At 39.9% G+C, this 24,598-nt stretch overlaps 1 protein-coding gene across 1 annotated transcript; it reads right to left on the bottom strand.

Annotated features, from left to right (window-relative positions):
- Window positions 1–9,227: 9,227 nt before the first annotated feature.
- Window positions 9,228–20,188, bottom strand: LOC115404842 (myosin-7-like). The gene is made up of 39 exons (XM_030114176.1): window positions 20,095–20,188; window positions 19,824–19,861; window positions 19,255–19,462; window positions 19,025–19,168; window positions 18,775–18,931; window positions 18,646–18,673; window positions 18,452–18,560; window positions 18,220–18,312; window positions 18,048–18,111; window positions 17,814–17,912; window positions 17,621–17,724; window positions 17,386–17,524; window positions 17,061–17,179; window positions 16,812–16,961; window positions 16,544–16,714; window positions 16,146–16,455; window positions 15,821–15,897; window positions 15,420–15,625; window positions 15,219–15,342; window positions 14,981–15,117; window positions 14,321–14,576; window positions 13,986–14,228; window positions 13,729–13,905; window positions 13,497–13,642; window positions 13,316–13,406; window positions 12,802–13,191; window positions 12,592–12,718; window positions 12,398–12,516; window positions 12,123–12,319; window positions 11,861–12,044; window positions 11,615–11,780; window positions 11,399–11,523; window positions 11,005–11,313; window positions 10,727–10,930; window positions 10,344–10,640; window positions 10,048–10,152; window positions 9,867–9,962; window positions 9,639–9,773; window positions 9,228–9,349 (listed from the first exon to the last, which is right to left on the bottom strand). The coding sequence occupies exons 3-39, from the start codon at window positions 19,453–19,455 to the stop codon at window positions 9,329–9,331; spliced, it is 5,820 nt and encodes a 1,939-aa protein (XP_029970036.1). The 5' UTR covers window positions 19,456–19,462; window positions 19,824–19,861; window positions 20,095–20,188; the 3' UTR covers window positions 9,228–9,328.
- Between the last annotated feature and the right edge of the window lie 4,410 nt (window positions 20,189–24,598).

Genomic DNA, 24,598 nt, shown 5'->3' with positions numbered 1-24,598 from the left:
AAAAACTCCATCATGAGCTGAATGCTATTTAATTTGTCTGAGAACACTGAGTCTTAAACAAAATCCCAGAGAAAGAAGCCCGGTGAAAAGAAATGTTGCTGGATTTTCACGTTTGTTAACATGATCAGCAGTTGAGAAAAGAGATCTCTCCTCTTTTTTTTTTTTTTTTTTTTTTTGGGGAGCGCGTTATGCCAAGAAATCACTCTGATCGGTTCAGATTAACTTTAGCTTCTGATAACCCAACACTGTGATGTGACTGATTTGCAGACCAAAAGCATTGTCATGCATCAGACCAGTATTACCGCGCGTTGAAGACTGGGACGATCTCCGCTGATAACACTGAAGACAGTGGCGTGTCCGTGGCGCGCTGCCGTAGTTGTCAGATGTGTGAAGTGTTAACTACTGCATCCATCCTGTAGAGAGTGCTGCTTTGCCTCTGGAAACACTGATAGTCTGGCTCTGTGACTCTGACAAAGGCTGACTGAGAAACCTCGCAGCACCACTGGAGAAGCTACGGTAGACTCACATACTGCCCTCATACAAACGAGCACTATATCGCTGTGTCTAGAACACTAAATACTATCTGAAATCATATGGATCGTGTACAGCCCCCCCCCCCCCCTCCAAAAACTCTTGTGTACTTGAACATAGTCTTGTTCACTTCCTGATGCACTCAAGTGATATAAAAGTTGCTTTACTGTATATTGGTAAGAAATTGTCAGCTGTGTACTGTACCTGTGTGCTTCTGGGAACTAAACAGTCTTTGGTAGTTAGACTAAGTTCTGATACTCAAAGAGCAAGTGATCAAATAGTCTGCAATTAGGATTAGACACCTAAAAGCATAATATAAGCATATTGAATATCGTACTTCTCCCTGCAAACCATCCCCATGAGTTGCCTAAAAGTAACACGTGGCATTGCATATGCGTGGATCGTATGTGAAAACGATAATGTGAACTTTTGTTCAGGAACAGAAGAACAAAAGGTACGAAAGCACTTTTCTAGGTGTAGAAGCTGCATTGTGTACATAAGGATAGGAGCAAGTTGTAGTCTTATTGTTTGTAAGAAGCTCAGTGTAAGAGTGTGTGGCCCTGTGACAGGATGAGCTGATGTATCTCCAAATGAAAACATCACTAACTTTATCATCTTGGTCACCTTAGTGGATTTTAGTGGAACTTTGGTCGTCGGTGTTGTGTTGTTGGCTATGATGGTTTAACACTCAACTCTCCAGTCTGCCCTCATGTTGTTCCTGTTAACATTTATTGGTTGGTATATTCTGGCCAAGCTACAAAGTTGAAGTTGGCTGAATATTTGACACGCACTGATAGGTCAGGGATCAAAACTACCTCCGGTCCAATGTTGTCACTCAAATGAAGATATTATATAAAGTGCGATTCGTAATTGTAAGGCACTGTCACAACTGAAAGAATCACAAAGGAAGCTTGCAGTTTATTCTCTCAGCTGTTGAAGCTGTCATATTAGTATTAAAATGTGAAATTTACAGGTTCCAAAAATTATACACCCTCTATATTCATAAGTGAAATTACAGATTCTTTAATATTTAATCAGATTTAGGCATGGTGTCTGTGCTGGGATCATAGAAATAAAAAAAAAAAAAAAATCAAATGACATGTAGTGAAGTGCAAAGCAGTCACAGCCAGTAATGCAGGATCTGTTGTGTGATAAATCTGTGTCATCAAATTTTATAGTTATGTTTGAAAATTCAAAAAGATGCTCAAATGTTTGAAGGTGTATCTAATTTTTTTTGCAAAAGAAGAATTCTTGTAACCTCAATTCAAAGTCTTTCATGTCAGAAGATGCAGAAATTCAGATTAAGCAAGTTTAAGAACTTGTATTTTTTAGGAAACAAGTAATAATAATAATAATAAAAAAAAAAACTGCTTACTTTTGTGCTGGTACGCTACTAAATGTCCCAAATATTGAAAATTCGATATTTTCAAACATATCTTTGGACAGTCTTTTTTAAACATTTACCAAGCCCAGAGCTCAAAGGTTTAATAAAACATCTATAATATTATGAATATTTAGACAGGGACATGTCCTTAAATTAAGTTCAGATTATCAGCTATTAAAATTGAGATTTGTTATACTATGTAATAAATATCAATATAACCCCAGACTTTCTTTTCAATATTTAGTGACAAAATCATTTTAATTATGTTTTAATAAGGGATCACTTTATAACAGTCAAAGCACGGAGGTAAGACTTTAATTAAAGACCACATTACAGACTGAGAAGCAGTCCATGTTCCTGAAGAGGATTCATGAATTAAGTTAACGTTACTTTGCAGCTTGGGCAAAATGTAAAAACCAGATTCACTCTGATGTCTGTTCACAACTGTTTGTCCACTAGTTTCTCACACTGTCTCTTGTATATAGAAACCACCATGTTTTTATCACACCTGAAATAACTCAAATTAATTAAAATCAAAGAAAAAGCTTAAGAAAAAAAAAAACTTAATAACAAGATGCTGTGGATGTCGAGGGATGAGCGTTCACGTTCATAAACTTGTTACCGTTAAGGTTCATAACATTATTATTATAAGATTGAAAGCATAGGAAAGGAAAAGTGTACTTTTTCTTTTTTCAGTGTCTGCCTTTTTTCCGTCAAGAAAAGGGCTGCTGAAGTTTCAAGAATGTTTTTAAAATGTATTAAAGATGCAAGAATACATGTATGAGGTTTGTCTCTGTTCTGTTTGGGAAGATCGATCACATATGGAAACACTATTTACCAGATTCAATCCGAACAGGCAGGAAAGGAGGCGGTGTGTGTCGCGTCAGGCATCTGATGACTTGCAGAAAGAACAAAAGCAAAAGGGAAAAAAAAAAAGAGGAAATCAGTTTAAAAATCAGTTGAACTAGAAGGAAACCAGATTGAATGGCTTTGATGTGAAATGCAGTGACACACACTGGCCAGCCCTTTCACCTGCTTGTCGCCACAACCCCCAGCCAGGCTACCAGTAACCAGACTTCGTCTTTTGGCATGTGGTAGAAAGTCATGTCCTGTATTAGACAGCTCCAAATATACACCTCGACATATCTACCAACACGGGACAGTATTAAAGCAAGTCTTGGACCAAATTATTCTCTCAGTGTCAGTGACAAAAACCACTGGAACATTTAGAAACAGTTTGCACTCTTAATTATTGAATAGTGAGATTGAAGCTTAAACTGTTCCAGGAATAAAAAACTAAAATTGATGAAAGAGGCGTGTTGGTAGATATGCACCTGGAGCCCCTAGCTGTGTCTCCCACCTACAGAGGCTTGTCAGCACCTCAGTACTGAGAAGCAGCAGGTGACATGTTTGGCACCCCTTATGCAGCGACCCCCAGCTGCCAGCAAGGCAAAACTCGTTCCAGCTCTTTAAATGTCATGGGGACATGAGAACTTTAAGTTGGCCGTCGTCTCTGCGATTGTCCTGACTCGCTAACAGAATAAAAGCGGCTGCATTTCAGTACTGTGGCGTGGATCCGCTGTAGCGTGTGCTGTATTATTCTGTAGGGCACAACACCATAGCAAGAGCATGCAGAAGACAACAAACTGCTGGTTGTTAGAAGCATCCGTCCTATTAGATAGAGCTCATCTCCCCCCTTCAATTCTGAATATTTGGTATGAAAGAGATGTTTATTGTGATTACTTGTTAACTAGTGACGTGAATATTAATCATTAAATAAAAAGATGAGCAAAAAGAAAGTGTGTCTTTTGTGTCATTCAATGTGAGACACCAGTGTAAACTCTAACAGCCTCTCGTAATTAAGTGAAGTTGCCTTTGTCAAGAATTAGTTCCACACATACTACGGGCACTCAGTAGGATCAAGGGTCTGGAATACGGAGCCACAGTGGTGAACTGTCAGCTGTGACTCCTGACCCGAAAAAAGCAAGTTCACGAAGATGAAATGTATGAAATGTATTGTCATTTGTACTTGCTGTCTGCATGTTTGCCGTTTGCCCAATGCGGCAATTTGTAATTCCTTTTCAAGAACAACTAACATCCACGTCATCTTTCCTTGACTCGTGCATTTAACTTATGGGAAATTTAACTCAGTTAATTTGTCCCAGCAACACAGCACCTTTTCAATCGTCCAAAATCGTACACAAAATGTTCTTGTTATTGTGTAAAGCAGATTTTTTTTCTGTTTTCTTTTTAAATCTTCAGTTACTTACACAACACAGATACAGAATCAAAAGATTCCATAAGATCCTCTCAGTGAAACTCCTAACATGAGATGTCTCCTTGATTCTACCCTTGTCTTTGTGTTCCGGCAAGGCGTTTTATCCTTGGGGGACAAAGATAACCTGTGAAATTCCTGCTGGCTGACTTCTCGACTCCGATGATTTAGTAAGCAGCTTCTGACGCACGGCTGAGTGTCAGTGTGATTCGACATGCAGAGAAACAGAAACAGGTGATTATTAACCTGAAGGCGTCCGCTAACCGACTGCACAGCCAACTGCGATGGGGACGATGATACACCCAGGTTTTTGGTTTGATATGTTGTCTTGAGTGACATGGAATCAAGATGAGCGCCTATCTTTAATCATTCCTGTTCTGGGCCAAAAACAAATCCTTCCTTTTTTTTTCTGGGTTCAATTGTTAAAAAGTCCTGACACATTCATGTATGCATGTACTGCAACAAACTGCCTCTGAAAGATCGAGAGGGGACTGCAACAACACAGGAAATGAAATGAAACTAGTGAGTTTAGGTCAGCGTCTTGCTCAAGGACACTTCATACAGTTAAAGCAGGACTGGGAGGGAAACTAATCTCCAGCACAGCCTGTCTGAAGAGGACAAGGAGGGCAAAAAGCAACGAGTTGGAACATACATCAGAGACTTAGAGAAGGAACAACAAAAGGGTAAAGATATGGAAAAGATAAGGCAGATAAAAGAAACTGAAAGACAAACAGAGAATATTTTTGATAAAGAATTAGAAAAGGAACTGAGAAACCACATAACAAACCTTCTACGAAGTAGGTCAAAAAGCAACAAAAATCTTAGCAAAACATCTCAGAACACAGCTATAGTGACCTCAATAAACAAGATTAGAGACCCAAAGACAAACACACTGGTGACTTACACAGAGGACATTCAAAAAATCTTCAAAAATTATTATGAAACCCTATATTCACAGCCATCAGATTCAGATGAAGACCCCATCAAACGGTTTGTGTCTTCACTGGACCTTCCCATCACACATTGGGTGTTCTGCTGCTTCCACTCTGTGCTACAAGTCTCTCTCTGCCTCTTCTGGTCTTTGTCTTTTCCTGCTTCCCTCACCTCTCCTCACCTCACTCCTTGAATCGTTCTATTATCTCGTTGTTCAGCCGTCTCTCGTCTCCTCCCCTCTTCCTCATGTACATAAGCTTCCTTCCCCCATGTGTCTGGTGCTTGGTTGTCAGTGTTCACACGTTTACATTTCCCTGGTTTTTCAGACTCTGCTCATTGTTTTGACAGCGTTGTTTCGGCAAGAGCGAAGAACAGTGTGAATCCTATCGCCCAATTTCTATATTAAATGTAGAATACAAACTATTCAATCTCTAAAGAACGGAACACTATCTCCCAGAGTTAATCAGTGAGGATCAGTGAGGATCAGACTGGGGTCATAAAGGGTCGGCTAACAGGATAACATCAGGAGAAGCACACATCACAAAACCCCCACCCCAACCCTGGGCCCGGGACCCCCCTGTCGGAGGGCCTGCACACACCATTGCAATAATTCAGTCTGCAAATAAATATACAAAGTTTCTCTGAATATTTTTCGATCAGATATCTTTTGAACATCATATCCGAGGCCACAACTATAATTTCCCTCTGCATGCTTGGAACTTGTTGCAGTGACTACATTTGGACAGCAGGAGGCGCTTGAGACCCAGTCTCAGAGTAAAAATAGAAAACCGGAAGTAGATCGTGTCAAACTTAAACAAATCTACGGCAATGTAACGACAAATACAGTTCATAGTTTGTATTTTTAACTCATACCGTAACACCCATATCTATGGTAACACCGGTTTTTGAAGAGTTTTAAAGAATTGGATACTACTTTGATGAACTGCCAACATACAGACAGCAACAGACGAGTCTTATCGAGGTAAAATAATCTCTAATCTGTGCACGTCTGTATATTCAGAGAAGTAAACAATGTTGACATCCAGACAAACAGTATCATAAAAAGAAATAAGAAACCTTCAGCCTTTGTTTGAATATACTGTAGGTCACTGTTCCAATCTTTCTTGTAACATTCATGCATTTATTGTCACATTATATTTTGATTTGTGGTGTCTATGGGAGATGAATGGTTTCCAATAGCCAACATGTTGGACGCGAGTTCAAATCAAGCAAATTAGAGTTAACGTTTGAAGAAAATCAGAGCATTGGGGGAATCCCATCCAGGCGGGCCTCCATATGTAAACGCCTCATTAATGAGCCGAACCCTCTGCTGCAGTGCTTTCACTGCAGTGGACAGCTATAAAAACTCATTTTCTCTTAAATCCAATGGTTTTTATGGTGGAACTGCATATCAGCCTCTAGAGTGCTCGCTGCTGCCCTACTCTGAATCCAGGATGACTGAGAAACAGCTTCCACTGCCAACCACTGCTGGCGTTTCCAGTCAGTGCTTCTGGAATAGAACAAATCCAGAGATGAAGAAAATATGATCATATACAGTCACATAGAGTATCAGGAAATCACTCGCCCCAAGTCACAGAGGTGACAAATGCAAAGAGATGTCATGGTGCTGCATGCACGTAGAAGACCAATCACATCTGGACGTTGTGTGCCACTGTTCCAGTGATGCTTTGTAAACGTTCATACAGCTTGGGTGTTGATGAACACGGGTGTTCGGAGAAACAGAGACTAAAGTGTCAGTTTCTGTGTCTGCAAACAGCATGCCAGTATGAGGGCCTGGTAATACCAGTCTCGCATCCTGATAGAACTGCAGAGACTCATAATATTGTTTCTCCAGGTAGTTTGAAACATTTAGGTAGAACATTCACAGTACTGTCATCGGTTTCTTATTTAGGCCTAAACATTGTGCCATTACAAGGGTTGAACAGTCCTGGTCCTGAAGAACCACAGTCCTGCATGTTTTCAATAATTCTCTGCTCCAACACACCAACATTTAATGAATGGATCAGGAGAAATCTGTAGAAAACCTGATAACAAACCAATCATTGCTTTCAAGCGCGTTGCCCTCCAAGTCCAGGACTGCCTGACTCTGGCTTATACAGTGTTGAAATTGAAGAAAAGATTTTAAAAAATGTTGAAATGATTTCCGTAGCATAAAAAGGAACAAGTGTTTGTGTATTTACAATGCAACACAAGTGTGTTTTTTCATGTCCTGGGAAGACTAAAAACACTTTAGAAAAAAAAAAAAACTTGACTGAGGCTTTCATAATTCATGCAGCAGATGGATAAAAAAGGCCTTGGCTTAAGCTGCATAGTACAAGACATGCAGTAGATGTACAGAGTGTCCTTGTTTTTGCTTTCATACCAATCTTCTGAATTCTATTCCAGGCCTAAGTGTGGCAGTAAGTCCTCTGTCAAAGGTCCCATTCCCAGCTGTTCACAGTCCTTGGATCTCTAGACTTCTGTGGTCACATGTTCACAAAGGAAGGTGCGAGGCACCTTGACTCTTGAGTTTGAAATCTGAGCCAGCAAGTGTTTGCTATGGAGCAAGAGTCACTTGAGGAGGTGTTGAGTGTAAGCCCCAGCCTCCATATGTCCTTGTCTTGTCTTGCCCTGTTTTCTTGCCTCCATTCAGACATTGAAACAGTAAGTGGCTGGTGTGTTGGCACTGAGAGGTGAAAAACTCCTTAAAATGTAAAGATCTATCAAGATATTGCGGAAACAGACGGTTGGATTAAGGTAAGGCTGATATACACATTGATTGAGTAACTTTTGTGCAGTTATTTATGATTTTTTTATCTTAAGAGACATGCTTGACTCACCTCAATTGTTCACGATGTGCGTTTTTTAACATTTGCTTCCTCAAGCTGTTTTAACATGTAAAACTTACATCAGGAAAATAACACAGGACTCTAATAATAATAGAAGAGTAATTGTTGTAATGTTGCTGTGAAATTCTTACATACTGCATTTCAGTTTAACATTGTACTTGAATAATATAGTTATTGTAACAAAGTGAAATTTACAATGCATGTTTGAATTGCATTTGCGTAGTCGTGGATATGATTTCCTCATCATTCAATGTTTTTTTTCCGTAGGGTTTTATTTTGATACAACACACACCAGGAGAGGAACACACGACATCTCACCAATACAGGTAAGTCGAATGGAGACAGTTCAGATAATCTTAATGGTTCTCCAATGAGTTCTCCCTGCCTGTCTGTGTTATATATTTCTTCACAATGAACTCATTACTTTTTGTTATCAGTTAAACACTGCTATAATATTCATATTTTTACACGTTGATATTTATATATCGTTGGTCTTTATATGTTGATCTGATCTGTAAGAGATCACTGAAGTGACGTACTCCCACTCTCACACAGAAGAGTGTGTATGGTTATAAGAAGGACACCTCTTGGGGTTCTCCCATTCACATGAAACATTTTTTTGACTTCCCTTTGCATTGCTATGTTCACTGACTCACACAATCAACAGCAAATCAATAATTTCCATTGACTATCCATTAGTTGCTGTACAGTAACAGTTCATAGTGCACGTTTCATATTGAATGATTCTCCCCATCAAGATTTCATTGTGTAAAAAATGTACTGTGTTTTTAATTCTAAATTTTAAATCTAATTCCATGTTGAAATATTCATTAATTTTAAAACGTACTTTATTCATCAGGAATTTGTTGATGAGGCAGGGGTGTGTGTTTGTTGATGCAGTTCTTTTTCTTTCTTAGTTTTTTAATCCATTCTCAATACCTACTTTATTAGAGTCTCACAGACAGCACAGTGTGTGTAAAAAAAAAAAAAAAAAAAAAAAAAACATTCTTTACTTGTTTACCTACCAATGCAAACTTTACAAATCCCAGCTCAGGTCGTTCTGCAGTGAGCCAACTGTGCTACAGTTTAAAAACTATGTGTCTTTGGGACGTTTTGAGTATTGACAGCAGCATAGTATCCATTATGCCAAAATATAAAGAGCCCTGATTTAGATTCAACATCTCTGCTATGTAAAGTATCTGTTCCAGTTGTATTATTTATGGTGTAGTGTAAAAATAAAATTCCAGAAGCAGTCTGAGATGCACATATATTTTATTCTACTGAACAACCAACATGCATAAGGAGACACAAATAAGAAAGCAGGTGCCTCAGAAACAGGAATTTCATCTGTGAGCTTCACTCTTCGTCGTGTCCTTTCTGAAATAAGACAGAAGAAAGGTCGAAATGAATGATATGACACATGAAGAGTACAATGAAACATTGTTATTCCCCCCACAAAGAAGAACATTTTCTTTTGATTCTGAAACGTAGTGTAATCAAAAACTGCAAGTGATGTAGTTTTAGGTTCATTCCCAAATCATTTAAAACCCCAGTTTTATTTTTTTTGCATTTAATATTTTACAGTTCCTGTAATCTGATGATGTGATTTATGAACAACAACAACCTAAAAAACAAAACAAACAAACAAAAAACTACAGTAACTGACCTTTGACCCCACATCTCGGCTCTTGGCACGGAGCTTGTTGACCTGAGACTCGGCGATATCTGCTCGTTCCTCAGCTTCATCAAGCTCATGCTGAATCTTACGGAACTTGACGAGATTACCATTGGCCTGCTCTTCCTGCAGAAACAGGAACACCAGGGGGACCATATCAGAAACGTATTGATGACTGTGGTCTGAGTGTAGTTTACCTATTAAACCGAGAATACTTACAGCCTCTTCAGCAGCTCTCTTGTAGGATTTGACCTTCAGCTGCAACTTGTCCACCAAATCTTGCAGACGGGCGAGGTTCTTACGATCCTCCTCCGTCTACAAACAAGAAAGAAGATAGCCTTTTTAATTATTTTGAAAATACACTGCAAGCCGCTGATACTGTAAGCGGATTCAAACTTGCCTGATAGGTCAGCTCTTTGATCCGTCTTTCATATTTTCTTATTCCCTTGATGGAGTCACTGGACTTTCTTTGTTCAGCCTCCACTTCGTTTTCCAGTTCTTTGATCTGTTGAGAATATGAGAAAATCACTCTTTCTTTTTCTTCTTAATGCTTGAGTAGTCCGTTTGCTTTCAGAAATACAATTTCAAAGTTTTCATTATGACTAAATTCTATTAATACTCTTTGGCTTTCCTGATCAAACTATATATTTGAATCTTTATTCTTTGTTGGACTTTATACAAATGTTTGATACTCACCCGGGCCTCCAGCTTCTGCACCTGCTTCTTGCCTCCCTTCATGGCGATCTGTTCAGCTTCATCCAGACGGTGCTGCAGGTCCTTGATGGTTTGCTCCATGTTCTTCTTCATGCGCTCCAGGTGAGAGCTGGTGTCCTGCTCTTTCTTCAGCTCCTCTGCCATCATGGCAGCGTCAGTGATGGCCTTTTTGGCCTTCTCCTCTGCATTCCTACACTCCTGCACAGCATCCTCCACTTCTGACTGAAGCTGGGTTGTATCAGCCTCCAGCTTCTTTTTCTGGTTTATGAGGCTGGTGTTCTGTTTTCAAAAGTAAATAATAAATAATCTCAGTGTGAAAGTACTTTGAATAAATGTGCATATGTTTATCTAGATTTCTGCCTCACCTGTGAGTGCAGGAGCTGCACCCTCTCGCTGACATCCAGCAGCTCTTGCTCAGCAAGTTTGCGGCTTCTCTCCGTTTGCTCCAGAGCAGCTCTCAGTTCTTCCACTTCGGTCTGAAGCAGGTTGCTGCGTCGTTCAACGATGGCGATGTTCTCTTTCATGTCATCATTGGCTCGAAGAGATTCATCGAGGTGGAGTTGAGTGTCCTTGAAAATAAAAACCCAAATTACTATAAGTCTGATGTAGTTAGGACAGGATTCTCAGTAATGAAAAAAACAACCTTGAGATGTGCATGGACAGCCTTCAGTTGTTTCTGGGCCTCGGCCGCCTGCCTGTTGGCCTGGCTCAGCTGGATCTCCATCTCATTGAGGTCTCCCTCCATTTTCTTTTTCAGGCGCATCGCCTCATTCCTGCTGCGAGTCTCAGCATCCAATGAGCTCTGCAGAGTGTCCACAATTCGTTGTTGGTTTCTCTTTGCTTGCTCCATCTCCTCGTCTTTCTCTGCAAGCTTACGCTCAATTTCAGCCTTAATCTGGTTGAACTCCAGCTGGGCTCTGAGAATCTTCCCTTCCTCATGCTCCAGTGAGGCCTAGCAATTCAAGAATGTTGTTATTCGTACCTTCTACAAAGAAAATTCAAATGAGAAAGTTTTTCTATCAGTAATGTCAGCATACCTCTGCCTCCTCCAGAGCTGTCTGTATATCAGACTTCTCCTGTTCCAGCTGTTTTCGAATCTTCTCAAGCTCATGAATGCTCTTTCCATTCTCTCCAATTTGTTCAGTGAGGTCAGATATTTCCTCTGAAAGTCATAAAGCAACACACATCCAGTGTAATGTCCACTAAAGTTAAATATATTGGTTTTAAAAAAAAAACTTTAAATCTGAACTGACCCTGAAGGTTCTTGTTCTCTCTCTTCATGGTCTCCAGATGTTCAAGAGATTCTTCATAAGAATTTTTCAGTTTGAAAAGTTCAGTGCTCAGAGATCTGGCTTCCTTTTGAGCGCCCTCCAGCTCTGTTTGAGACTCTTCATACTTCTGTTTCCATTCTGCCAGGATCTGAAAGACAGTTTGAAAGACATTTTAAATTAGATTCTTTTTTATTTGCCTGTTTGTATGTACTTCATCACACATCATACTTTGTCAAAGTTTCTTTGCTTCTTGTCCAGAGCAGCAGCAGCAGCATTAGACCTCTCTACATCCACCATGAGATCTTCAATCTCATTCTGCAGTCTGTGTTTGGTCTTCTCCAGAGAGGAGCATTTAGCATTCACTGCTTCCACAGCCTCCTCAGCATCCTGCAGACGCTGAGCCAGCTTCTTTCTGGATATAAAGTGAATGGGTGAGGGTTAGTTCATTTTAAGCGTTCCCCAGTGGTTTATTTCAAGATATTTTACTCACTTGGCCTCCTCCAGTTCCTCGGTCCTCTGGATGGCATCAGTTTCGTACTTGGTTCTCCACTGAGCCACCTCTGAGTTGGCTTTGGACATGCCACGCTGCAGCTCAGCTTTGGCCTCCTGCTCCTCCTCATACTGCTCCCTGAGGAGGTCACAGTCGTGGCGAGCAGACTGCACTGCATGGGCCAGAGCGTTCTTGGCCTACAATGACACCATATTCAATAGACAGTCCTTTGTTTTTCACTTGCTTGCAAGGTGTCATTGAGAATTGTGAACTACCTTGACTTCCTCCTCCAGTTGTCTTTTCAGGTCTTCGATTTGTTGAGTGTAGGACTGTTTTCCTCTGGTGAGTTGAGACACCAGGGAGTCCTTTTCCTCAAGCTGCCTTGTAAGTTCACCTGATTAACCAGAAGATAAAAATTAATCTTCCATTCAGGCATAAATAAAATGTTGTGCTTTGGTCATCTGCGTACCATTCTCAGTTTGAAGCTTTGCTTTCTGCATGCTGAAGTCATTAATGGTGCGCTGTCCCTCTTCTGACTTTGTTTTGTATTCATTCATCTGGTCTTCCAGCGACCTGCACATTTTCTCCAAATTGTTCTGAAAACAGATGGCAGTTACATACTGCATACAGCAAACTAATCGCTCAAAGAGAGAAAACTCAACCAATGGAAGTAGTTCACCTTGGCCTTGACAACTTGTTCCATGTTGGAGACCACGTCGTCCAGTTCCAGCCGGAGCTCGCTCTTCTCCTTCTCCAGTTTCTGCTTGACTCTCTGCAGGTTATCGATCTGCTCTCCCAGGTCAGCAACGCTGTCGGCTTGTTTCTTCCTGAGGGTAGCGGCCGTGGATTCATGCTGCAGAGTGGCCTCTTCAAGGTCTCTGCGGAGCTTCTGAAACTCAGCCTCCCTCTTCTTGTTCATCTCAATCTGAGCAGATGTTGCTCCTCCGGCCTCCTCCAGCCTCTCGCTGATCTCCTCCAGCTCTCTGGCCAGATCTGCCCTCTGCTTCTCCACCTTGGCTCGAGCAGCTCGCTCTGCTTCCAGCTCTTCCTCCAGCTCCTCAATGCGGGCCTAGGCCAACATTTGAGAAAAGCAGATTTTTTACAGATAAACTATAAATCCAATTTTTGATTGCAAACTTTTAATGTTCCTGTTAGCAGTCATGTTCCCATGACTGTTGAATTGAAGTTATTACCTGCAACTCCTTCAGTTTCTTCTGGAGCTGGGCACTCATTGCCTGTTCATCTTCTATTTTACCATTCAGTTGACTGATTTCAAAATCTTTCCTGTTAAGAAATAAGAAGTTGAATACACCAGCCAGCAGATATTTTAAATATATGTTTTAAAGGTTTCCAAATAGAAATTCCCATGAATACTTTTTCAGCCTCTCTTCAAGTTGCTGCTTGTCGTTTTCCAAATCCATGAGGCTCTCCTGAGCTAATTTCAGGTCTCCTTCAAGCTTTCGCTTTGCTCTCTCAAGGTCCATGCGAACTTTCTTTTCTTGTTCTAAGGATCCTTCAAGCTGAGGGCAGTAATAATCAACATGTTTAACTGCATGTTTTACTTAAAAATGACTCAATAAAAAGTCTGATCATGTAAATTCCTTACATCATCGACTTGCTGTTCCAGCTTGGTCTTGGCCTTGGTCAGAGTGTTGACTTTGTCTTCTTCACTCTGCAGGTCGTCCAGTGTTTGCTGATGAGCTTCCTGCAGGGCTTTCTTTTCTTTGGTCAGCTTGGCGATGATTTCATCCTGAGCTGCCATCTCCTCCACCAGGTTCTTCACCTAAAGCCAGTGAAATGTTGTAATTGAAGCATGATTTTTATTCTCCAACATTTCCTGCAGTAATTTGTCTTGTTTATTACCTTGTTCTCAGTGGCATGTTTCTCTTTCTCCACTTTTGCGAGAGTTAACTCCAAGTCATCGATGTCTTTCTTGAGCTCAGAGCACTCGTCCTCCAGCTTTCTCTTCTTCGCTGTCAACTCTGCATTCATCTCCTCCTCATCTTCCAACCTCTCTGTCAGCTCTTTGATTTTAGCCTCCAGCTGAATCTTGCTTTTGATCAACCCCTCACATCTTTCTTCAGCATCACCCAGGTTGTCTTGTTCCTGTGTTCATTGGAAAGGCATAGCATTACAAAATATGCAGCTTTGCATACACAAATACATTTTGTAAGTTTGAATGATGATTTGAAACCAACAGCTTGAAGTTGGAGCTGCAGGTCGTTCTTCTCTTGGAGCAGAGTGACCATTTTTTCCTCCAGTTCTTTCTTGCGGGCTTCTGATTTCGCAAAAGCCTCTTTGAGTTTGGTAAACTCCTCCTTCATGTTGGCCATCTCCTTCTCAGTCTCTGCTGATTTCAGGAGAGGCTTGATCTTGAAGTAGAGCTTCATCCAGGGCCAATTTTTGACCCCCATGAAGGCACGGATGTTCCACTGGATTACAAGCAGAGCATCCCTGTGGATAACATCATAATTATGGCCATTGAAATCTGATATAACATAGGAAAGATAGTTTTATGTGATTACTATGGTTTTCAGTAGGCCATAAATTACAGCAAATGCTTAGAAATTGTATTTTGTCTTGTGGTTATATTTTCTGAGGTCCTTGTTTTGGTCGGTCTGTATTTTGGAGAGAAGATATAGCTTTTACTAGGGATGAGGTTTATTATACATTTTTGGGTTATGTTTCATCTTATTTTATTGTTTAATGATGTTTTGTCTTTTCCCGAAATTGAATGGATGAAGACAAATTGATACGTATGCCATGCAGATTTTGAAGTCCCTTGAGTAAAAAGTGTTTGAGACATTTGGACTCATGTGTGAAGTTGTCCCACTGACAGAAGTACTGTAAACTCGTACCTACGTTCAACAATCTTCTGAAATTCAACTCTTGCCAGAAGGCCTCGTGACCGAGATTGGATGCCAGTGATGATTAGTGCTAATCTGTCATCTCGCATCTCCTCGAGCTGACCCAGCAGTCCAGCCTTGAAGAATACCTTTTCATGGGGAAAGCTTTGATTCAGTCACATCTTTACTATTATGTTGGCTAAAGTTGTGTTTCTGTTGTGAATATTGTAGTGGCAATGGAAATACTGACCTTGGTGTGACCCAGTTTATACTGGTTGTGATCTATATCCAAAGATCCCAGGAGTTTCTCAGCAGCCTTCTTGTTGTCAATGAACTGGCCCTCAGGGATGGCATTTGGGTTCAGTATGCGGTATCTAGAAATCGGATTGCAACAGAAAATAGACACTTCTCCATGTACGTATAAATATGTGAGGATTCATGAAATACACACCTCTGCTTGAAATCTCCGTAGAGGATCCTGTTGGGGAATCCCTTTCTGCAGATCCTGATGCCTTCCAGCACGCCGTTACAGCGCAGCTGGTGCATGACCAGAGGGTTCTCCATGGCCCCAGGAGTCTTGGTCTCGTTGGGGATGATGCAGCGCACAAAGTGAGGGTGAGTGGACCTCAGGTTGGTCATCAGCTTGTTCAGGTTCTCCTGTAAAGTTTTCCACAAATATCTTGCATAAATTGTTTGTGTTGAATGGTAGCTAATTTTTTTTTCCGTGTCCGTCTGGTGAATTAAGAATCATTTATATGTTTTGTTAGCTTTGTCTCTTGAGTCCTCATTGGTGTTTTACAGAGACACATGTACATTTGTTATGGGTGTGATCAAACACAAAATATATCTCACCCTGTGCAAAGCTGATACAGTTTGGAAGGATGAACCTTTCTTCTTGCCCCCACCTTTGCCTTTACCACCATCCTGAGCTGAATAGAGATCATTACATTTTATCAACAGACCACTTTAAAGTACAAAAGATAAATTCTGGTGACTTTAGACAAAGAGAATACATTAAAATTACAAAGTGTCCATATCAGAAATTCTATTATTTGATTTACATTCGTATTACATTTTATCATCAATCAATTTCAATCAATTTTATTTTTGTATAGCCCAGTATCACAACAACAGTTGCCTCAGAGGCCTTGAATTTTACCCCTGAATGTCAAAATACCTGAATCAGCTCCAGCATAATTTGCAAAGAGAATGCTCAAAAGCTTCATAGTCGACTTCTGGAAAAGTCCAACAACGGTCTCATTCAGAGGATCCTTGTTCTTCACCAGCCAGTTGTTGATGTTGTAATCAACAGTTCCAGCGTAGTGAACCAATGAAAAATGAGCCTCTGGTTTTCCTTTGACGATTCTGGGCTTCTGGAAGTTGTTGGATTTTCCCAGGTGGTTGTCGTAGAGCTTCGCTTTGAAGGTGGCATCAGATGCTTTGGGGAACATGCACTCCTCTTCAAGGATGGACATGATGCCCATGGGCTATGGGGAATACAATGACAAAGATAATGAGTTGTATTGCGACAAACATTTGTGTTTGATTTCAAATAAAATTCCCTCCAAAACTCACCTTTTCAATCAGGTCAATACAAGCCTGCAAGTCCATTCCAAAGTCAATAAACTCCCATTCAATCCCCTCCTTCTTGTACTCCTCTTGCTCCAGCACAAACATGTGATGGTTGAAAAACTGTTGCAGTTTTTCATTGGTGAAGTTGATGCAGAGCTGCTCAAAGGTGTTGAACTGAAATACATTTTAATATAAGAATGCGTTAGTTAGTTAGTTGTCGTCAGTTGTTAGAATGTTGAACATAAAAATCGTACATATTTTCTAAACATACATCAAAGATCTCAAACCCAGCAATATCCAGCACACCAATAAAGTACTGGCGGGGCTGCTTCGTGTCAAGGGAATTGTTGATTCTCACGACCATCCACAGAAACATCTTTTCGTACACTGACTTAGCCAGTGCACCAATAGCATAGTACACCTTGAGAAAAGAGACGATTAGGATTAGTTTGATCTTTGAAAGCTTAGTTTTATTTTCCATCAATCTCTATTGCTGCCATGGAGCTTCCATCAGCTGTACCTGGGCAACATTTTGTCCCTTGGTGACCCACTCGTTTCCCACTTTGACTCTTGGGTGACAGAGACCTTTGATCAGGTCAGCAGAGTTCAGGCCCATCAGATATGCCACTTTATCAGCATCTGAGGAATGGAGAGGAAACATTTCAGTCACATATTCACACAGTCCATGATCCAGTTACTTCTACCTGATAGATGACATCCTCCCTCAGTTATTTTATCTTTCTTTTTGTGTCCTTTAACACTTGAACACAAGAATGTCTGTGATTTCTGGACTAAATTATCCTGTTCGTTAGCCTTGTTCTCTTATGCGAAACTGCATCTCTTACCTTCGGTGCCGTCAGCCTCTGCCTGCTCCTCCCTCTGTTTCTGCTTAAACTTCATGTTACCATAATGCATGATAGCACCAGTCAGCTTATAAATGCTGTTCTTCTCTTCTTGGGTGAAGCCCAGCACATCAAACGCGTCCTAATTCAAAATCAAAAGTGTGATTTCAGTATGTTCTTAGTTTGTCAGTTAATTGATTCACAGTGGTTTTCTGTTTGAATCAAAGCTTGAGCTCACATCAGTAGCCATCAGCTCCTCTGAGTCATTGATGGAGGCCACTGTGGTCTCTCCCTGGGAGATGAAGGCGTAGTCATAGGGGTTGTTGGTGATGAGCAGCATCTCTAAAACCAATTGGAAAATATGTATCAGTAAAGTACATCTATGTCCATCGTTTGATTCCACAAGTATCATATGAGTACTTTATACTCACCCAGTAGTTCAGGCTTCACCTGAGACAGGATCTGGTAGAAAATGTGGTAATCCCTCTCAGCTTTGAGCTGGTAGGTCACACGAGATTTTTCCAGAAGATCTGTTTCGGACATATAGCACAGTATTTTATCTTGCAATTTTAACCATGTCGTGGTGTATTCTACCGCTTACATATTTCTGCCCCATATCAGTGCAGAACACAAGTAGCTCAGAAGATGACATTTGGTTTACTCACAAGTTTCAATGTCAGCTGAGGCCAACTTTCCTCGGTTGTCAAAATGAATTCTGATGAATTTACCCTAGAAAGAAAAACAATGGTTTTTATATGTGCGAAAAGGAATACAGTCAGGTAATTTGTACTAAAGAAGCAGTTTCAGTGCACCCTCTGCAGTCTCACAGACACTCACAAAACGGGATGAGTTGTCATTCCTGATGGTCTTGGCATTCCCAAAAGCCTCCAGAGCAGGGTTGGCCTGGATGATTTGATCCTCCAGGGTACCCTAATTTTGTTAAATAGAAATAGAACCTCAAATTCAAAATGTAAATTTAGCTTTTCAAATTCTCTCTCTCTTGCCAGCTTAAGGTCTACTGTTCATCAAAATCCTTTACTGGAAAATACTCGGAACCTCCTGAACAAACCTTCTTTTCAGCTGCTGCGTCTTTCTTCCCACTTGGGACAGCAGCAATGCTGGCGAAGTACTGAATGACACGCTTGGTGTTGACAGTCTTCCCAGCTCCTGATTCCCCACTGAGTGAGCGAAGAGAAAAACAGGTTTGTACTGAGACATTTGAGGTCTGACTACTGTGAAGATTCAGTTGTTGATATGACTTACGTGATTAGGATTGACTGGTTTTCTCTATCTGTCAGTATAAAAGCAAAGTAAGATATCACCAGATTGAAGAATAATGTTTTGATGTCAGGAATAAATGCTTGTGTATGAAGGTCAAAGCCAAGATTGTACCTGCCAACATGTATTGATACGCATTGTCAGAGATGGAGAAGATGTGAGGAGGAGCTTCACTCCTCTTCTTTCCTCTATAAGCTACAACCACCTCTTGGTTGTAGACTGGCAGCCACTTGTAGGGGTTGACAGTCACACAGAACAGCCCAGAGTAGGTCTGACATGTGAAGAGAAGAATAGTAGAAGGATTGCAAATAATTGATGATACTTAGAAAATGAAGAAAAGCTATAAATTAATCGTCTGACTCACGTAGATCATCCATGCTGCGTAACGCTCTTTGAGGTTAAACAGCACAGCTGGTTCATGGAGGAAGGTGAACATCGCCATGTCTTCAATTTTATCAAACTTTGGCGGGTTCTGAGGGTGGACGTCACACTCCTTCACTGTGACAGTCTACAGAAAGAAAAGTAACAAATCTTACAGAAACATGAAGACTTGTGTTGAAATACGTTTGACAGGAACTCATGCAATGCACACACCTTTCCAAATTCAGTGTTGACGGTGACTTTGTCACCCTCACGGCTTGTGACGCTTGCTTTCACATATTCAACCTCAGGGTCGGGAACAAAACACTCCTTTTTCATGTCAAAGGGACGAGTCTGGGCCTCCAGACGCTCCTTATCTGACTTTCTTAAATAAGAAGCAGCAGCCCCAAACTCTGCCATGGCAGCGTCCCCCATTTTTAGACTTTGAAAAAAAGAAGAAATATTAATGATGTATTAATATCTTCAGTTACTATTTGTGTAAGACACAGGTAAAGCAGATCAGTGAGTCTTTGCATCATTACTCTGCTAATTTGCTGCAGTCAAGACATAAAAATAAACGTCTTCATGCTTCTTATAATCCTGTAAATATCTGACCATTTTAATTTTCGTCTTCAGTGAACATGAAGTATTGCATCTCAAATGATAGACTTGTAAAGTGTTCTGAAATTGTTTGCATGAGAAGAATCTGAATCTCTGCAACTATTACATTTGCAATAAATGGATGAAGTCCCAATCAGAATTGCTTAAAATCACACAAAAGGTTCCATACACTTGAGGTTTACCTGAAGCAGTGTCACTTCACTTCAAACTGGGATGTGTGCTATTTATATCCGGTAGATAAAAAAGCAAAGGTCACATATCATCAATTAACACAAGTCATGTCCGACAGGTGAACAGAGAAATAAACTCTCCAAAAGGAATTAATCAGAAATGTCCTTCAAAAAAAAATCGTTGCTATATAATTTAAAGTAACTTTAATATCTTTGACATATTGTAGAAATAACACGTATAGTAGAACTTTATTAGCTTTTCAACTGAGGTACGCTTTCCTACCTTTGACTGTCAGCCTTGTCAGATGAAATGATGGATCCAGTGGTTAACACCAGGCTGCCCCTCCGTTAATAAAGGTTGAACGTCAACCAAATATGGGGGTGAATATCAGAGAAATGGCATCCAGGTTGTCTATCACAAAAAGCATTGTCCAAATTGGGCCGACCCTTGTGCTGCCATGTGTCATTCTCACCTTGGGAACAACAGACTAATATACCGGAGTGGACATGGCAACAAAAGGGGGAGGCGGGAGGTGGGGAAGCAGGGTCAAGTGAATCTCACATGTCCAAGTATGTTATGCCAAGTTGTTTTACCTTTACAATCAAATGTTAGAGTCACTTTTCAACATATCATATCTAAATTTAATTCATGACGGTTTAAGTCAGTTTAGAGCTTATGCATCACAAATGGCTGATTTATTTAAAAAAAAAAAAAAAAAAAAAAAAAAAGTTTAGAGACATGATAATATTGTTGGTTGCAGAACACCGTTTGATGAGCGTGTTGACTCAGCTATAATGTAATTATTTCATCATTCTTTCCTCTGTCAGCTCTTTCACAGTAATTAGGTGGGGTTCTGTATCTCCAACTCAGACTTCATGAGCCGGGTCAGCAAGCAAGCAGGATTTCTGAAACTTGAAACATCTCAAGATCGAAAGTTCAACAATAGTCTGTGAAGTGATAGGGTGCGAAATACATTTCAAGAGGGAGAGTAAAAGGCTGCAGCTGTTGTCTATGAAGAGACAAGACAAGGTCGCAGCTGTGAAGTGCCTTTATTATCACTCACCACTGCTGTTCACAGTTATGTCTACTCCTTTAATCTAACTCTGGTCAATTGAGCGAAGAAAAAAAACAAACCCAAAACAATAGGCATGTCCAGAGAGCGAGAGTTGAAGTACAAGTCACTGATTAAAACAGTTGTTTTCATGTAGTGCTCTTTTGCTTTTTAAATAGTGCTGCTACTACTTTTTTTTTTTTTTTTTGCAAATAGAAGTAACAAGAATGTCATAAATATAGTCAATTACTTTAAGCCTTTTTTTTGTATGACATGACCAACTCTAATGTTTTGGGTGTATACATTAAGACTATATGCACAAAAACACTTCAGTACATCTAAGAAATATAGAAACACAGCTTTTATCTCATTTGCTTTTAACGCTACAACCTCGTAAACCAGTACAGATGGTGTTATGCATTTTATATTTTGAGTTACATTTATACATTTAAAATGTTTTTATGTGTGGACCACAATAATCATAAATCCCTAATTCGCACCATCAGATGTAAGATTTTCTCAGTTTCTCATCTGAACATTTTCTGTATTGAGATGTTTTGCTCTGTAACTTCAGGGCGACTTACTCGCATGCTCCTGTGTGCTTTGTGTGATACTTTCTCTTAATATGCAAGATAAAACCTTGCTATTAGTCACCAGAGAAGCAAATTTCCAACAAGAGTATGTGTTTTTGAAATTTACCGTCTCATTTAGCAGTAAAGAATCATCAGTTGGTAAAAGTGCCAAGTTATCCGTCCATTCCTTTACAATCTTTTGTAACTGTTGCCAATTTCAACTCTGTCCATGCTAGAGAGACACTCGCATTCACACTTTCAAGCAGTTTTAGCGTCACTGATTGCCCAAAAAGCATGTTTGTGGATGATGGGAGGAAACCAAAACACCTGAAGGAAGAACACAACCACACGTACAGGATAAACATGCAAACTTTAGACAGAGAGGTGTGAGTGCTAACCACGACCCCATTGTGTGGCTATGACTTGTAATGCTGATAAACTTGGTTTTGCAGATGATATTGTCTTCTTTTTTCCTACTGCAATCAATACATAATGAGACAGCTGTTTTTGTTTTATTAATTTTGAATATTTAACAATGAAATGAAATTTCAGTCACCCTGTCCTTTTCAGGAAAGATCAAATCTATTTCTGGCACTGACATGAATTCATATTGCAGCCTGTACTCCAGACATTGCCCTTGAGCTGCTCCTATTGGGATGGCATTGTTTTCTTCCTTTCATCCTTGAGCACAAAGATAACTTGTGAAATTCCAGTTGGCTGCCTTTCGGGCCTTGGTGGTTCAGAGGATAGCTTGGAAACAGCTTGTGACGTCCGTGGTTTTATTTTTCCTCTGACCAGCAGCAGCAGGTGATAAGCCCACAAGAAACAAAAGATATGGCGTGTGTAGTCACATGCTGGATGATATCGAATTTATACACCTACTAGTTAAGTGACAAATTAGGACAAAACACGAACTGTCTTTTTTTTTTTTTTTTACAGGTTCAACACCAAATGAAACCCAGGTATATTGATACTAAGGTATATGGTTCATTCAGGACCTCAGCAGTTTTCCTTCGTATCACATCTAATCCTAGCAGGCAGGCGTCGCTGCTGCTTGAACTGGAAATGCCATCTTCTTCAGTTATCCGCTCGTCTATTCCAGGCTCCAGGAGACCACTTGTCCGTCTAGTTAAGGTCTCATTCTCAGCTGTCTGCTGTCTGCTGTCTTTTTGGATCACATAGACACACAGCAAAGGTGTGAAGCACCTTGACTCACTTAAGTTTGAAACTGGAGCCAGCAAAAACTATGAGAAGTATTTGCTCTCTGTTGAATGAAAGGTCATTTTTAAGTGGTGTTGAGTTTCTGTGGAGGCTAAAACAAGTTCGTGGTTTTCCTCTCTTGTCTTCTCCTCATTCATTCAGACTTTGGACCTCTGCAAAGACTCAGGAGTGCGTCTCGTCTTTTGATCGATCCAAGGCCAGGATGTGATAAAATAATGAAAAGGTACAGTAAACCATCTGAAGCTTTTGTTTACATTTGTTCGTTATTCTGTCAAAAATAGCTTTGGGAAACAAATTATATTTGAATGCAACTCATGCCAGTTGCAGGAAGGTTATGTTCTCAGCTCAAGAGAATATTTCCCTCTACTTCTGCTAATGTGGGAATTGTTAAATTGTTGGATTTCTTACTATTGTCTTGGTCTTAACTTTATGTAAAGTACTCCATTAGGAATCCTGTTTTGATTCGCCACCACTTGTATTGGATATTTGATTAAAGTACTTAAAGTACCTTTATTTCTTTTTACTTGTAATCTATCTTCCAACTGACTTCATAACTAACTTTTCAACTCTCCATTGAATTGCAGATCTTTCACCCAGCTTTACTGATGTAGCCGTCAGTACGGCCACACAGACAGAGGATGCTTGTTACTTCTGAAAACCTCACTTCACTGACTGATGTGAAGGTAAGCATTTTCACTTTTTATAATGGACATCTTTAGTCTGTTTTGTTTGCCATCTCATTACAAGAGAACATATCATAAGATGATGCAGAAACATAAATAATGATGTATAATTGTTTTGAGCTGACAAAGATAAATGGTAAATACTAATGTCAGCACACACACAAAGTGGAAATTCATATCCACTGTCTGATGAAATTTTGGTAACACTTTACTTGAAGCCCCCCTGCATAACACATTATAAGTACATTCATAAAGCATTATAATGCCATTATAACATGTGTAGCTGTAGTTATAAACATTCATAGATGATCACAATGCCAGGACCAAACCCTAACCCTAACCCTAACCCTAACCCTAACCTTAATCCTATGCTGTATACTGCTGTATAGTGAGTTATAAAGCATTGTGATCATGTATTAGTGTTTATAACTACTTATAATGTGTTATAAAGAGGGGCTTCAAGTAAAGTGTTACCGAAATTTTTTTATTTATCTCTCATGGTATCTAACGTGAGAAGCATATCTTTAACTTATGAGTCGTATTTGTGCTTCTCTACAAATGTGTCACTCATTTCTAACTGACTCAGACACGAGCAATTACAATTTTGCATGCATCAAACTTGACTTTGGCTGTTCAATAATAATAACAGTAATCATCATCATCATCATCATCATCACCACCACAAAATCTACCGCAATCTCATAATGTAAGGTACCTTCTGCCACATAGACTAATACTCCAGTAAACATGAGATTGATATGTGTTAAACTACACTTATTATCACTTATCATTTTGAGATCTGGACGCCCCTTCTTGTAGTCTTTACATTTCCACAAAGCAAACATCATCCACAGAGTCTGAAAACCTGCATGTACATTTTATTTCCAATTCTAATTCACCCCAAGAGATGCTTTCTGTGTCGTGTATTTCGTTCAGTGAATAACAGAAAATGGCTTATTTATTTGTGAAGAAATGCAAAATCATCAATACTCCCATGGTGTAATAGTAGGGGTAGTATTTCCATGTCTTCTTATCCAGCTTGTTATGGGATAAAAGAGCGCCCTCTCCTGTTTAATTGACGTAAATGACATAAGTTGAATGTGGAAAAGCTTCTGAATGCTGCCGAAGGTGATGGAATGGTGAATTATATTGGAACAAGAAAGCAATTTAAAAAAATTTACAGAGTCATATTCTGTATTTGATGTTGTAGATTTGTTTGTAATCCACTCTGAGTAAACGTACACGAGTATGAGATGCAT

This window comes from Salarias fasciatus, chromosome 18, assembly GCF_902148845.1.
Source record: "Salarias fasciatus chromosome 18, fSalaFa1.1, whole genome shotgun sequence".
NCBI lineage: Eukaryota > Metazoa > Chordata > Actinopteri > Blenniiformes > Blenniidae > Salarias > Salarias fasciatus.
Note: the sequence above shows the minus strand (reverse complement) of the source record. Positions and strands in the feature narration are given on the sequence as shown.

What these genes read in the sequence shown, in the direction of transcription:
- LOC115404842 (XM_030114176.1), bottom strand. Translation starts at nt 19,455, where the DNA reads ATGGGGGACGCTGCCATGGCAGAGTTTGGGGCTGCTGCTTCTTATTTA. An exon ending in AGAGGCTGACGGCACCGAAG is followed by an intron (nt 17,180 to 17,385) that starts GTAAGAGATGCA and finishes TCCATTCCTCAG; the next exon opens with ATGCTGATAAAGTGGCATAT. An exon ending in TCAAAGAGCTGACCTATCAG is followed by an intron (nt 9,963 to 10,047) that starts GCAAGTTTGAAT and finishes TCTTGTTTGTAG; the next exon opens with ACGGAGGAGGATCGTAAGAA.